Source organism: Anticarsia gemmatalis, chromosome Z (assembly GCF_050436995.1).
Source record: "Anticarsia gemmatalis isolate Benzon Research Colony breed Stoneville strain chromosome Z, ilAntGemm2 primary, whole genome shotgun sequence".
Lineage (NCBI taxonomy): Eukaryota > Metazoa > Arthropoda > Insecta > Lepidoptera > Erebidae > Anticarsia > Anticarsia gemmatalis.
In genome coordinates this window covers 19368852-19385231 of record NC_134776.1, presented here as the reverse complement: position 1 = coordinate 19385231, position 16380 = coordinate 19368852, and the positions used below count along the sequence as shown (strand labels likewise).

At 32.5% G+C, this 16380-nt stretch overlaps 1 protein-coding gene across 1 annotated transcript in view; it reads left to right on the top strand.

Moving 5' to 3' along the window:
- Positions 1–9570: 9570 nt before the first annotated feature.
- acj6 (abnormal chemosensory protein 6) overlaps positions 9571–16380 on the top strand; it is a 71785-nt gene continuing 64975 nt past the window's right edge. Inside the window, exon 1 of the mRNA XM_076135245.1 lies at positions 9571–9750. Coding sequence (XP_075991360.1) covers positions 9628–9750 — 123 coding nt within the window. The 5' untranslated portion in view covers positions 9571–9627. The remainder of the gene's footprint in view (positions 9751–16380) is intronic.

Genomic DNA, 16380 nt, shown 5'->3' with positions numbered 1-16380 from the left:
TGTAAATCATCAGTGTAGTATATTGGCTATTAAGAAAAGCAAGCCTTAAGTTTTAGCAGTTATTTCTAACGAGCAATCAGTTTATCGAAACGGCCAATACTTTGTGACTATTTCAAATTCTTCGTATATAAAATAATATTTTGAACCCGAATTGAACTTGTGTTTAGGTATATGAAAAAATATATATAGCTTAATTTAATTTATTGCTTTAAATCTCTGACACTACCAATTACCAGTATCATTGCATATAACTTGGTTGACCCTTAACTAGTGCTTGACTAAAAAAAAGCCGTACGCCGTTGTTTATTAGCCGTCAGTTATTGCTAGCTCTCCATCTTCGGTTTATTGAAGTTTTCTATGTATCAATTTAAAAAACATAATGTAATTGAAAATAGTAAACCGTGCATTCAACACGCATTCTAAACGAACGAAACAGTCTACTTAAAACCCTTCATTAAGTATTAAAGCAAAAAAAAAAAACAAAAAGTCAATTTACAGAAATACATAATTAAATATTAACAAAAAGAATTTGACCTTATTAGAGAAATATAAAAAGATACGCTCGAAGGATCGTTGTGAAGGTATAAAAGTGGTTTGAAACAATTTGCTAGGGCTGTGGTGTGGCCACGTGACATCGTCCGGTCACTATCCGGCCAGTAACGGTAAATGTTCCGGCTTTCACCCCTTGTTTACCAACTAGGGGAACAAAAGAATTGACCAAACTTTGTAACGACAAGTGTTTGTGAAAATGTAGAAATAAACGGATGGTGTTTGATTTTGTTAAGGACTTGGTTTATGGCTATAACTGAACTACACTTTAAAGTTTCCAATGAAATTAAAATTAAAAACGTTTATTAAATAAACACACACAAAAATATACATATGAAGTAGTTAAATCTCCTTTATTTTATTTTTATTTTACAATTTGTTTATTACAAACAATTATTTATTCGAATATTATATTGAGTACACAGCCTACAGTTAATCTGCTCCGGGTTTCGAAACAATTTTATCGCATTTTCTAAGGGATGAAAGTCTTAATTATATTTTTTTACTGTTTTTCATGTCACTGACGTCTTTAAGAATGAAATAAAATACAAAATGTTATCTTTTACTTTTTATACTACAGGCGCTAAAATAAATAAGCATCAACAAAATTCCCCAGCCGGGATATACTCTTATATACACATAGTACATAATAAATACATGCTATAGTGTAATTCAGCTAACATTCCACAATCCGAATGATATGCGTTTGCGAGTACAGTTAGTAAAACAAGCTATAATTGGATTAGCGCTTGCTTTAATTCCAAGTTAATTATGATTTTAATTGGGATACGCGAATAACATATTTTCGAGAGCGCGCGTGCCGGTTGATGCGCGTATCTCCTTGTACAGATAGCAGAATATATTGCTTAGGATCTTTTTATAAAATAAAAAAGTTTGTATGAAAATTACATTGGGAAAATCTTGAAGATTGGTGATAGTCTGAGATTTGTGGACGATTTGCTATCATTGGTTTTATAGAGAAAGATAAATCACTTGATCGACTTACCACCGGTTTCTGAATACATTTAGCGGTAGTTTATATATTCAATAGCGTAAAAACTCACATAAAAAGAACGCTATTGAATAGATAAACTACTGTTAAGTGTACTCAGAAACCGGGCATTAATCTAGGACACGACCGGTATAATCTTTCTGCTATGTTTGATTCTGTTTTGTACAGGGTGATATGAAATTATTGTAAAACATCTTTAACGTAACTACTTCAATATACGGAGTGTGGAGATACACTGCATCAGTTTATACTTCCTCTAAGGTACTAAAAAAATATGTCTTTAATAGCTGAACTCTTTGTACAGCTTATCATTCTTCAAATGGCTTTTGAAGTTTCATTGTAAAAATAAACCGATAGCCGGTACATTGATGGACATCAAATCAAAACAGAAAACAATAGCGTTGTACAAATTCCAAAATACATTTTATATTTGCTGTCTGTCCTCGTTGTTCGCTTGTCGGAAGGGCTCGGGTGCTTCCGGTGCGAGGTGGGGGGAGGGGAGGGGCGGCCACATCCGCCGGAAGCGGCCCGCAGTCTACTGTCTTGCTGCGTTCAAACCTTTCCCGTTTTAACTTTTTTCGTTATGTACTACCTAATAACAAAGGTTTAACGAGTAAATAGAAACGCTTCTATACATATATTTTTGTTGGGAAATATAATAAGTGTGTTTTTCTATGTGTAAGAATGTTTTGTAAAGGTACGAATGAGAAAAGATGCGTGTAAGATAAAATAGATAGAAATCTAAAGGTCAAAATATGTTTTCCAAAATAAAAACTACTTAAACAAACTTTACGCACAAATAACCCACTAAATTGTTTGGGGAAAAACTCTTTACAGATAAGTCTTTAGAATCGTGAGATGTAGAATTTATGAGAATTTAGTAAAAACTGAAGATGAGTCAAAAGCACAGTCTGCCTATAATGTTACTTTCAAAACTAGAAATAAAATAAAAAATTGTCAGACAAAGAAATTTCTTTATAACTTTTCTATCCTTTTTTTGGTTGAATTAATTAGAATTTCGATTGCAAACGCATTCAGGCGTATACAATTTTTGTACAAATTTATGATTTCTTGTATTGTAAATTATCAATTATATGTAAAGCATTGTAAATAAACGGACTTGGACTCAAGGTCTAATCCTTCCCTTGTTGGGAGGAAACCGTTGCCCAGTAGTGGGACAGTAATAGGTTCAAAAAACATTTGTTTATAAATTATCAATAAAGAAATAATATCCTTTCCAGAAAAAATATGTTTTAACGTAAAATATACCTTTACAGTGACGACTACAAACTTGTATCTACGTACTAGTATGATCTATAAATTCTATAGTACAACAGTGTACACTACTATAGTGTAAGGGATAACATAGGTAGTTAATATGGCGGCGATGTTTCCGGATGGATTAGATTCACATCCCGGGGGGACCACTCGCATATGTGTACTATTATGCGTTTGTTTGTTTGTATGTATTAAGCTCTATGCAGTTGAGTGCAGGTTCAATGTCTGGGTCGAGCAAAGTGGGAATTGTAAATGAGGTTGATCATCATGGAACTATAATTGGTGAAATGTTGTAATACAGTGATTTGATGATTTGGTTTCAATGATTTACAATTGTGGTCTTAAAGTTTATTTTTTCATTAAAGATTGTTTTTTGGAATACTTAGAACTGTGTTAAACAGATGGCAGTTGTTACGTTACCCTACATTTACAATTGAGGTTTAGTATAATATACTCTATACATTTACAACTAATCAACGCAAATATGAACAAAACAAGAATATCGGAACAGAAAATATCGTAGCACCTCACTGGACTTGAGGAATAGGCTGTTATAGTTTCTTAACCTTGCTAACTATATAGTAATCTAGTTTAATTTCTGCTCAAATGACGTATCAACGAAAACACTACCTTAAGAAATTCAATACATAAAATTCAATATCATATCTCATCGGAACCCAATAAGAATTACACACCTCATGGAAACCCAAACATACTTTATATCAATCAATTATGCACAAACTATCAATTTCTATACTAAACGTACTTAATTTACAAACGCAAAAATCTATACTCAAACTATATTATATTCATTTTCATTCAATAAAAAGTTGTACCTAAACCTTTTATACACGTATTATTATTTTGAACGAAGTAAGATAATAAAGATGCCGATTCATTAAAGCTCTAATTCTAAATAGAATAGTTAATGTAGCTAAGTATCGTATACAGTGGCAGTCCAGCCGTGGTTCCGTACCTATCTGTGGTACCCTAAAAAGGGTACGTGATGTGGCTATGACGTAAGACAGGGGAGATAGCGCGGGTGTATTTTTTTTTGTGTAGATTTTTTTATAAAGTTTTTCTAGTATAAAATTTGATGAAATTTATTAATATTGGACAATATATAGATCTAATTTTATGTTTGCAGCTAATAATATTTTGAAAGTAGTCGAACTAAAACCCAATAACAGAGATTGTCCCAACAAATTCTTACATAAACCACCCGTAGCTTTTGTGGACTATTTTCGAAAATTAATATTGTTTTTGAAAACATTAATTTTTGTTATACTTAGATCTGATCTGATCTGAAAATGTAGCTTACAAACAGTTTCTAATTTATTTATTTAATCGAAGATCAGATATTCATCTTACTTTACAAAGACAGAGTACACGGGTTTAGGTTACAAAATATTTTTAGAGTATTTCCGCACAATATACTTACACACAAACACAATTAAACACCTTTCCATCGACAATATCGCTGTACAGTACAAACAAAAAATAAATATAAATCCAAATCGCTTCAGCTGATCACTTGTCCCGTGGCTCACGAATCCCCGAAGGAACCACGGGAGCGATAAAAGCCTCATGTATTATACAGGCAGGTCCGAAATCGAAAAATTAAAACTCGCGCCATCTGCCGGCTGAACACCGTAATTACTGCGACGCTAATCACGACCATTGTGCATATCGGTGTAGGTAGAGATGTGGAAATTCGTTTTAAATGAATATGTGAAAGCGAATTTTCCGGCAACGCGCAAATCTGTAATTGAGTTGAATTTGTTGAAAAAATTGCATTTTAGATTAAGCTGATGAGGGTTGTGGCTGCCAATTGTATTAAAGATAGAAATTGATAACTGACTCGTTTATAATCACTTAAAAAGGTGAAACAGACGTTAAAATATGAATACCGTACTAGGTAAATAGAAAAATGCCGCGTTAAATAAACCGTTTTCTTCATTCCTAGTTATTTAGGTTCTAGATTATCTTAAGAAGTAAACATCTAAAGTTAGACTATTCAAGATGCTAAATATTATTCTAGTAGTGGACCTCGTCACGATGTTCACTTTTGAACAAACGAAACTTGTCAGAGTAACCCAAAATATATACACTAAATTGTCAATCCAATTCTACATACATAGTAGAAATAAAATAAATTCATATGACTAATTGTAAAAGAATAAAAAGCCTAGCGTCCTCTCTGTCAGTCCATCTGTGAGAGATAATCTCTGAAAGTGTTAAATGGATTTCATTTCAGCTTACACTAATGGATAGATTGAAAGTTTAGTGAAGAGTGGACAATATATGTATAGTGTGTATTCATTTTAGACGGTAGGAAAGTCCATAGATTTGATTTCCACGAAACAAAAAAATATTTTATGAGTACTTGTTATAGAAATTCCATATGCTTTAATAGGTGTCTATAGTGCGTGCCTCCTTAAGGACTTTAGAATATAAGCAGAAAATATGACATCACAGAAGTAAGTTTCCGTTAATTCAGTTTTTATGATTGCTTCTCGCAGAATTTGAATTTACGGTTGAGCAATCTACAGAAATGAGTAAAGACAATTTTGCTAATATACTAGGATTTTTAAACAAGTACGAAATAGGTGTAAGTCAATATATCGAGACTTCAAAATAAGGGCTATCGTTATGCAAACTAAATAAATAACACAGGACATCTCATCACGTTTACCATGGTACAAGCTCATCTGCTTAGTTTGGAATCAGATGACCGTGTGTGAGTTGTCCCAATATATTTATTTATTTATCTAATTTAAAACTAAGCAAAGCTAGCTGCACTATAGTGACTAGACAACTGATAAACATACTTATATACTTGCAAATTCATTCTCAACCTTAGGACAGATACTCAAGACAAAGTTCTTAGTATTGATTTAGGCTAAACTATCGCCTACAAAATCTTTAGTCTCTAGTTGAATATAAAGTCTATGCTAAGTAGTAGAGCAATCCACCACGTAGGAAACCTTGGGGAAATGCAGGCGTATCCAGTACGTGCTGCAACACTTAATAATATATACAAACATTCTTTTATTAATGCATTCTAAGAGCCAAGATTGATTGCTGTATATGTTTACTGCTTTTAAAATATGGTGAATTATCACGGTAGCCCAATTCTCTACAGTCGGTATTGTCGAGTATCAAGATTTGACATTTAAAATGTACTGTCAAAATAGTTTTAACGGAGCCCGGTAGAGGCGCTAAACAGATTCTCGATGACTACCCGGGAGTCGGTAGTCGATAAGCAAGGAATCGAGCTACCGATCGTATGGTTTGTCGTCGTGAGGTTTTTTGTACGTCACACAGCCTTTTCTAGGCCTGTTTTAATAGATTGGTGTCTATAAAAATAAAAAATTAAAACAGCATGATGAGTTTCAGTATTTGTGATTCGTAAAGACAAGTCAAATTTAAATATTTACACGCATATTATTTATATGATATTATATCATAGGTAAAATTTAGTTTTCCCTTAAGTTCTTTCAGTGAACTATGTCTGTTTAATGGTGCCTCATCGTATTGTTTGATTTATCGGGCATAAGTTTAGCACGGAATTAAAATACAGTTAAAAACCACTTGTTAAGTTAACTAATACTTTACGTTATACAATCAGCTGTACATACATACATCAAATCACTCCTTTTTCTCACAGCAAGAGGGAGGAGAGGGTTAAGCAGAGATCGAAGAACACACACACCACATGCTATGTCTACAAACTTCCATTGTTTCATACAGATCTATACAGCTTAGATATCAAAGCAGAAAACAAATCACTCAACACGTGTAAATATAGAAAATACTTTAACAACATCTCCTCACTTTTCTCCAGTTCAAAATAATATCAGGTGAATGTGAAGTAAAGCTGTGATATCAAGGCAGTTCGTGTGAGACACGGAGCCGTGTGATTGAGACTCAAAGCTAAGCTCAGGATTCACTCGGTTATCGCCGACTCGACTGCCGCTGGTCATATTTTGTATAAGTTTGCTAAAGCGATTCTGTTCAGGTGGATGTTGATTTTTGTTTTTAATATTTAGTTAAGCTTTAAACGTCAAAAGATTGAACCAAAAATTAGCGAAATTGGACAAGCCGTTTTCGAGTTTTAGTAAGATTAAAAAAAATATTGTTTTCAAATATTAGAAATAGGAGTGATAATAAAAAAAAATATTGATTAGGTATTAATTAGACCAGCGTAGCATTCTGTTGTAGATTGGATTTGAAATCAAATCAGGTTTGTGTAGTAATTGTACACTTTCCAGTGTATTTTATAACTTGCAACTAATTGCCTAGAGAAATTGAAAATGGGAACGAAATATAGGCGAAGAAAGGCAACATACCGATCTATCTTCTTAGTATCAGTATCTCAAGCGTATGTTACTAAACTGTAGTATCAAACTAAAATAAATTAAAAGCTATTGTAAAATATAACTTTATAGTACTTACTACGTCTTCCTAGAACATCTAAGAATTTATTAATAACTCACAACTAAATACCATTTCACAAATCTAATAGACTCTGCAGCCATCAAGCCAAGTCTACGTGTGGATATAAGTCAGTTCCAGTCATTTAGCTAAAGGTTTCCCGGAATCGAATATGTGAGAGTTAGTAAGCCGATTACTGGTTGCAGTCTCGGCCACGAATCGTACACGTATCGTGCACTAAAAGTGATTTCCAAAGGTTTTAATCTCCGTTTAAAAGCTCACCTTGGAAACGCTATTAGAAATATTATTCCCTGATACCCGCACGTGATACAAGAACTTCTTAGAATCCTTTCTTTGTTTGTTATTTCTAAGAAGTTTGTTGAAATAATATGTTTGTTGTACTTTTAGATTCGTTTAGTACGAAACGTTCAATTGTGCTCTTTTTCAGTTCAAATTAAAATTTCCCTATAACTTTCCAAAATGTCACTGCATTTTGAATCTATCGCTGTTTCAAAAGGCTAGAAGAACGTAAGCAACAATAACGAGAAACACACTTGCTTTTTTTAATTGCTAGTATACGATGGGATGCAATTTGAAAATTCATAGATGGCTGTCTGTTTTATATAAAAATAATGTCTTGACGTTCTGGCTGCTTTTTAGTTTTATTATAGGCAGTTATAAGACTGGTGAAGTTTCTATCAAAAAGAAATCAGTAGATTAGTGGAAAATTAAACGGGTTAGTCATGCAATATCCCAAACCAAATGCTTTAAATGTCACAATTGATGAACACCTACAAACCTTAAAATATTTTTACCAATTTCCGCGTGTTGTCTCCTCTCAGCATAATAAAGCTTATCGGCATGTATCGTACAGCAGTTTGACCACAAAAGCATAAAAGACAGACAGTCAAATTTCCATGCTTGTATAATATCAATATGGTTCATTTCTATTCTAGTGTGTAAAACTGTCGCCAGGCTAGTAGTAGATGTGTGATTCCGATGTTATGACGTCATCCCGCTCACCTCGCTGGTGTCAATGTCTAATGTCAATGTTACGTTATGTGCCGGTCCAGACTAGGGATGCTGCGGTCGTTGGACTCTCGAACATCTTTACAACATTGGCGTAGAAGAATTATAACATTTTAAGAAACATATTAAATAATTGTTCGTGGCGGAGTTTCATTATATTGTGCTATTTGATGTTATACGAGTCATTCGTTATCATTATTATTACGTTTTAATTTTTTAGTTATGTGTGTGGTGCAAGATTTGAACTCTTGATAACTTGTGCTATGTTAGAGGCAAGGCTATCGTAATAGCCACTGCGCGGTACCTATGTATTGCCAAGTTTATTAGATTATATCCACTTTTGTAGATGTCATTTAAGGTTTAAGAAATTGCTTTTGCAGTTTGTGGCTATAGACCACATATTAAGTGATTTTTATAGCGGCTGTGATGTGAATCATCGCTCGATCATCTATCGTCATTAAGCACCAAGGTTGTCAAGTATTGCCAAATTGACACGTTGAAAAGTGATCAAAACTCATCGCGTCAATGTACGAACAGCAAACAGCTTGACTACTAATATTAAATTCCAATTATTATAAAACATAAAGCTACGTGTTTATATTGCTCTTATACTAAACTCTTAAGACCAGTGATAAAGGTTAATTGGACGCTACTGCATTACAGAACGCCGTAATTATTTCCTTTGTTTATTAAAATGAAAGCCTCGCACAGTGTACACAGGCGAGTGCGATCAACGTTACAATAAAAACATTTATATGTACGTCGTGAAACTTTTTATCAAACGTAATGCAGTTAAGCGTGAAGGCACCAACAGGTCGTGAGCACGCTAACGCATTCCGCAACAAACTTACATGATAACAACCGCCGCACGGTTTAGTTAGAAGCAAGTAAATGATCGGGCACGCGGCTCATTGTGCGTCCCCTGCGTATCGATTGTCGCACAATTAGCCCTGCCGATCGTCACGGGCCATCCGTCAACCTTTTTAGAGTTAGGAGCGTGAAAAGGTAACAAGTAAGAGAGTGAATGGACCAATTAAATAATTCAGTAATTCGTGAACCCGCCGGCGGCGACGTAAACACGCGTGAGACGCTGCGGGGGGCGGGGGCGTGGAGCCGCGGCAGTGGTGGGGCGAGGGCGTGGCCCGTGACGTCACGCGGCGCCTGCCTCAGTCGGTCAGTACCCGGCGCAGCGGACGGTCGCGGCGACGCGTCGCCTATTATTACCCGAAAGTACGATAAAAATCGCCAAAATTTTCGACCGGCAGTATCACTCACCTTCCAAGGTGTTGAAATTGGAGGACGACCCGTGGGGGTCATGTGCGATGTACTCGCCGGATAAGATGAAGTCCGGCGGCGGTCTGATGGCGCCGCCCGGCTGCTTCCCCGGCAGGTACAGCCCCACGTACCGGAGCAGCGACCCGCGCCGCTGCGTCCCCAACCCGTCCGTGAGTACTCCATGTCACTACTTCTTACTACCTCTCTGACGTTCCTTACGTTCCTTACGTTCTCCGGATCTGACCGCGCTCTTCACCGTGTTGTCGCCGCGTGAAAACAAACCTTGACTTTATAAACTCCGCGTGTACTAACACTAAACCTTCAAATATATTAAAACAAAACGGATCGCTAGTCGTACGGTTTCTTACGACTACTCTCGGAGACGTCAACATGGTTGTTTATGTACTAACCTCTTATTTTTCAGGTTATTATGTATATGTATATATTGGGCTCTGCGATGTGTTATTGACATAAGCTGGCGTATGCACTGGCGATTTCATGGAGCTCCATGGGGGGATTTAGGTTTAAGCGAAATTTTACGTGTTCATTTTGTGGTTTTCAGTCTATATATTTTATTTGTTTCCAAATTTTTAATGAATTTCCATTGATTGGCAATAAATTCATAATATTTACTTTGAACTATTTTGAATTTACTAAAAATCGGTACCAAAAAATAAAATAATGAAGTATCCTAAAATAAAAACATCTAAATTAACTGTTACTTATAATATACTCAATCTATAAAAAAATATATCAAGTATTGTAACAAAACCATTTACTTCAATACTGTTAAAGCTTAAATTTCATTAAATTATTATGTATCGAAATTCATGTGAATATAAACGAATGAATAAACATAAAGATTAGTAAACAAAATATTAATTGAATTAAAACAATACTCGTAACTCATTTAACAATATAATATTTTACTGAATACTAAAACATAAATATTATAAAACATAAAATAAAAATAAATTCCTAATATAACGGAGTTTGAATTTCACTTTCAATTATGAGGAATAAAAGGAGGATGGTAAAATTACGTGAACAAATTATAGCAGATTATTACGGGTGCGTAAATTACGGAGTTTCCCCGTAACGGAGTTTTGCGGGGGTTCGTTACAAAGTGCCGACGGCCGACGCGCAACGATTACTGTTATATTGTTTAAATGTTTTTAATACTCGTATTTCATCTTATTCTATGTTGTTCGTGAATCATTCTGACGGATTATTTTTGTACCTATTTAAATTATTGTTCTGGTTCGTGTTCCGACGGCGGGTGAAATTTTCTTAAAACTTTTTTCAGTTGTCAAAGTCTTTAAATATCTTAACAATTGAAGAGACGAGCTCTAAATATTTTTTGTGTGTTAGTTATTTTTTCTAATAATAAAATATTTGTTTTATTTACGATAAACAAGAGTTTAAAAAAGAATATAAATGTAATGGTTGTAGTGCGGTCAATACAATAAAATTACTAGTAATCCGACGTGTAATTGTAGTACATTAAACAGTTAGAGGCAAATTACTGTAAAATGCGCGGCTAAGTAAGTAGCCGTCGGCTACGTGTCGTAGCGCTTGCCGTAGCGCTCGCCGTAGAGGCTCGTAGACTACCTACCGCGACGCCATTACGTAGGCGGGGCGAACTCGGTTTGTACTAAAAAGAGTATACTACAAACATTTTTAGTTTATTTGTTATGTGTGTTTAAACGTTCAACAATTATATATAAAAAAAATAAAGTTAACACCGTGCCGCGCTTACAATTTAAAAGCTTTTAATCGGTAAATATATTATGAATCACCGCGTTACTTATTAATTTTATATTGATAATAATATGTTATTTATACGAATGGGACTGAAAACTATACAAATGAACGCCTGTAACTATGATTGGCGTGCAGTGTAATGAATTTTTTACAGATTTCAGCGACGGCGGGCGGCGGCCGGGTACTGATATGACACTAATTGACACCTACGGTAATAGACTGTTTATTGAAAGTTTTTCACGAGCTGTACCGCCATCAACTTTATCGGCAATACTACCTTTTTACTGACAAAAAATATTTTTGAAGAAGACCTTCGGTGCATTTTTGAAGAAATAAATCTACAATCGTCAACAAAGAAAAAACAAATTAAGAAAGCAGTATCTAAACATTAAAAAACAAAAAAACATTTTCTTCACATTTCACAATATTATTGAGCGCGTAAAAAGCTTAAATATTTAAAAATAAATACAGTTAAGTTTATTAACAAGAAATAAATTTAGAAAAATATTGTATTAGAACCGGAATATTATAAATAAGTCTGGGTAACGTTCGTGGCACTTTGTTCACGTATCGTTACTTTTACTTCACGTTTTATGCGAAATAACTTGCGTTATGAAAGGATTTTAATGGACAAATAATAATTCAATTTAAACTCGCATTTCATTAAATTTATTCTACGTAAACCAGCCATTTTTATCTTTATTAATAGCATTTTAATATTTTTAGAACAATTACTTTGTTAAAATAGAAAATAATGTTTAAATATCTTACGACTCTAGGAATATATTAATTTTAGTATTATCTAAGAGGTTTCAGGGTCGATTCACTGTCGGGCAAAGTGTTGTGTTTTTGCCAGTAGTTTCAGGAGGTAGTTATATACAGTTAAAACATTTCTAAAATTATTAAGCTCTTTTATTCAGTAACACTTATTTTACTCTCTATTAACAATAACAACACAAGTTATAATAGATACATTTACTGAATAGCATTCATTGACTATATTTCACAACAAACATTAAACAGGATTTACTTCACAAATTTTAAGGAAATACATCTTAAATCGCTTTATTTGCTCTACTTGTAGCAACAAAAAAGGCAGGCGATTAAAATTACAAAATATAAACGTCATACGTTTTAATATATTATTTCAAATACAATTCGTTAGTTAAATAACTTATGATACACAATAAATTATAATGTTTATTCTTAACAGTTAGTAATACTAATGTATCCAAATATTATAAATTTATTTCTGTTATTACATATAATATTTACTTTGATAACAATTTTATATGATGACTTTTACAACTAAACTAAATTATTATGTTTCAAATTACCTTCATCCGAAAACTCTCTCACTCTGCATTTTATTTGATAAAGATTAAATTACCTCGATAAATTATCACAACAAAAATATCTTTGTTTCATTATTATATCGCCAGACAAAGAGTAAAGTTTTTTTCAAAAAATAGTATCTGGTTTTATCTATAAAAACCAACATAAGCAAATATTCGCGCTTATAAAATTAGTAGAAAATAAGATAGGACATTGTTCACACACATAAGACAAATATATTTTAAAAACAATACAAAAATTCATCGATTTACAAATATATTTTTTTGTAAAGAAAAATTTACAGTAGCCGTTATTTTATTTCAGTAAAATTGTTTGTTTACGGAAGGCAGTTCTTTCCGCCTCCGAGCTTTTAATATTTGAACATATATGCTTATGAATACTTCGCAGACTGAACGCTAGTAAAGTACTAGAAAACACTAACATTACAACGGAATACTAGATATTTTAAAGAGAATTCTAGGTATGCATTTTTCAAACCAGTTTATGCACTTACAATTAAATTAGAACCAAAAATTTCGTGACTTTGGCTTTCTTTGCAAATAAAATCTGCAATTCGCAATCCTGTAGTTACATTTAGTATTTTTTTAGCCTCATACCGTTGTATCGTTAGGCAAAATATAGGCTAAAAATAATTACATAATATGTAGTTATTATTAAATTATTTTGACACTAACTTGCATTCACTGTTTAGTTTTCGGTTTTTATTCTGTGAAAACTCTCCTGTCCTACTTTGGTATATGAACTTTGTTGTCAACTAAATAAATTCTGTAGTATAACCTAGAAAGGGTTGCAGACAGACAGTTAGGTTTCTGAAATTAATTCTACTGGGACAGATTTTTCAAGATACTTTTGTGCTTTGATATTTTCATATCTGATTATAGTTATACTTTGGTGTTTAAAGAAGACAATCATAGGGGCTGTCAAGATATATCATTGTTACTAAACACATTTAAGTTGAAGTTTTGGATATTAATAAAATAGGCGTAAAATCTTACAGTTTTATTCAGTTTAAGATGATCAATAAAGCAACCTTTTTAAAGACTGTAGTAGTTTAATATTGGACGAAGCAAATTTTATATTTTGTACAATCGGAACAGAAATTATAAAGTGATGTTTTATCGTGTCGTCAACATTGATTTATCGACTTTTATAATGACATAAAGCCCTTCGAGTTCAGTGACCTTTCAAATATTAGTTTTTGGTATTTCAGAAATGCGTTTCTGTACTTAAAATTACTTTTACCGAAATATTTTTTTATAATTTACCGAACCATATTAATTGATATTGTAGAATATCATATGATCAAATATTAAGTTATTATTCGGTTCATCGGGTCAAATATTTTCTGTACTTTCGGTTTTAATGACGATCTATTTTATGTTTTTATTATTTTTACTAAGATTAGAATTTTTTTATTAGGTCTTTTTAATTTAATAAATACACATAATTACTATTTGCCTCTATGCCTTGGTAGGTTTTATATCCAACTGCAGACCGCAGGATCGCAGGCTCAATTCCCAGTTCGGACAAATTGATATTGGACTTTTGCTAATTTATATCGAATTATTCTCAACAATAGTCCGCGGTTTCGTAACGTGCCTAATATATGGCAATAGGTTTGCCCCCTATTACATGGAATTAACATAGTAAATGGCGAAACGCGGGTGTATTTCATTAAACTTTAGTAAGTTGCCTAACTTACTAAAAAAAAAAAAAATTTTTTTTTAGTAAGTTAGGCAACTTACTAAATTGGGAAAATACTTACAAAATAAAACAACTGGAAATTAATACACCGAAAGGAGAATGACTTATTCCGTTTCTATAACTTTAAAATACATATAAACTTAGTGCTAAATGAGACAGTATATTACTCTATTCTGACTTATTAAAACACATATTTAACATACAATTTAAAAAAACGGTGTTGCAATAATTACACACATCGCAGTCTCAAATGCATTAGTTATTTAACCGTACGTATTGTAATAACTACTTCCTTAGCCGTTGTTCGGTTCTTTGCGAAAAGAAATTATTCCTTCAGCCTGTAATGACAGGTTGGTCTTCAAATGCATGTATAGACCTGTAAAAAGGCTGTATTTGTGAAAGAACATTACTAGTTACAAATATGGTTTTTCTTTTGTGTGGATAGTCTATTTAACTTTTTATTTTGCTTAATGTCCTTAGTCTGATAGTTTTTTTTATGTTTCCAATTTGATTTTTCTTGTACACCAGTTGTACCATATTATAATTTGTCATTAAATTTACTTATAAGGAGGTCTCGGTGTAAGATTTACATTAAAGTTGTACAAGTTACTGAAATAATTTTTGTTTTGATTAATAACTTGCAGATATTATTATAATGTTATTTAATGTCCCAAAAGTCATTATATAAATATGGAAGCGTTTTTATCTGACTTTCTTTTATGTAGAATTAGTTGGTAGGTGGCTATAAATGATATCTCGGAAAAGTATAGATTAGTTTTAAACAATGCCATAGACATACAGTTTGGACGACAAGTAAATATTTTATAGATTAATTATTTATTTATTTTAATCTAAGAAGTTTTAATTGATCATAACAAGTAGCGTTTTTAGGTCTCTAAAGAACCTAATTGAAAAAAAAGAAAGAATTGATAACCTACTCCTTTTTCAGAAGTCGGATAAAAAGCACAATATGTTTTTCTGAATTAATAATTACAGTTTTTCATGCATCAAGGGTGATTCACACAAATAAAAATAAGGCTGTACTTGCAGTTATAGTTTAATAGATTCAATAAAATATTCAATGCATTGTTTACTATCAGTAAGTTGGTACATTTATTTAAAACATTGTATTTGACTGCATCCATTTTTATAGACATTTTAATTACTATCAAGTTAACCATTTTATTCGTGACTTTAATATTTATTTCAGTAGCATTTAATACACTATAACTGTATGAATAATATAAATGATAAACGTCCGCTTATTACTAAGTCTGCGTAAAAAGATTTAGTCTGAGTTATAAATATTTTTATTTTATATTTCAAATTTCATCAAAATATGTACACTAGTTTTTTTATGTCAAAGTTACAAACATAAATCTATTCTCTTAAACTTTCACTTTAATAATATTGTAGCAGGATTAATACTTCATATAAAAAAATCGCGACGTGGTGCAAAATTTCCGTCTACCGCAAATGTACATTTTTCAGAATATCTAATCCCAACCATATCTTAATGGGTAGGAAAACGTAATTTTTATAGTAAAATAGAATTACATAAGTACGTTTTATTATGCTTTGCTTACACCGAGAAAGTCAGTGACACTCGCAAGCAATTTTGTAATAAAATGTGATTAATAATTCACGTATTGAGAGTCATAATCGGATTATCACACTAAACGGTAGTGGCTATGTTTCTCAATCGATATTATTTACACATAGAGCTCCGTTCACACTGGAAATACATGGAAGGTTTTGTCCTACGGAACGAATGTTTTTACATTTTATTTGCAGAAATAATGTTGCTATTTTTAAGTACCTTGAACCGTGTTTGTCGTAATAAATCTCTATGGATATGAATTTATGAGTAAGTTTTACTTTTACGTACAGTTTATTAATCGTTTAGATAGACCATTATAATAATTATGTGTGAAAATAAAGTAATTTAATATTTCTACATACAAAACAAAACAATA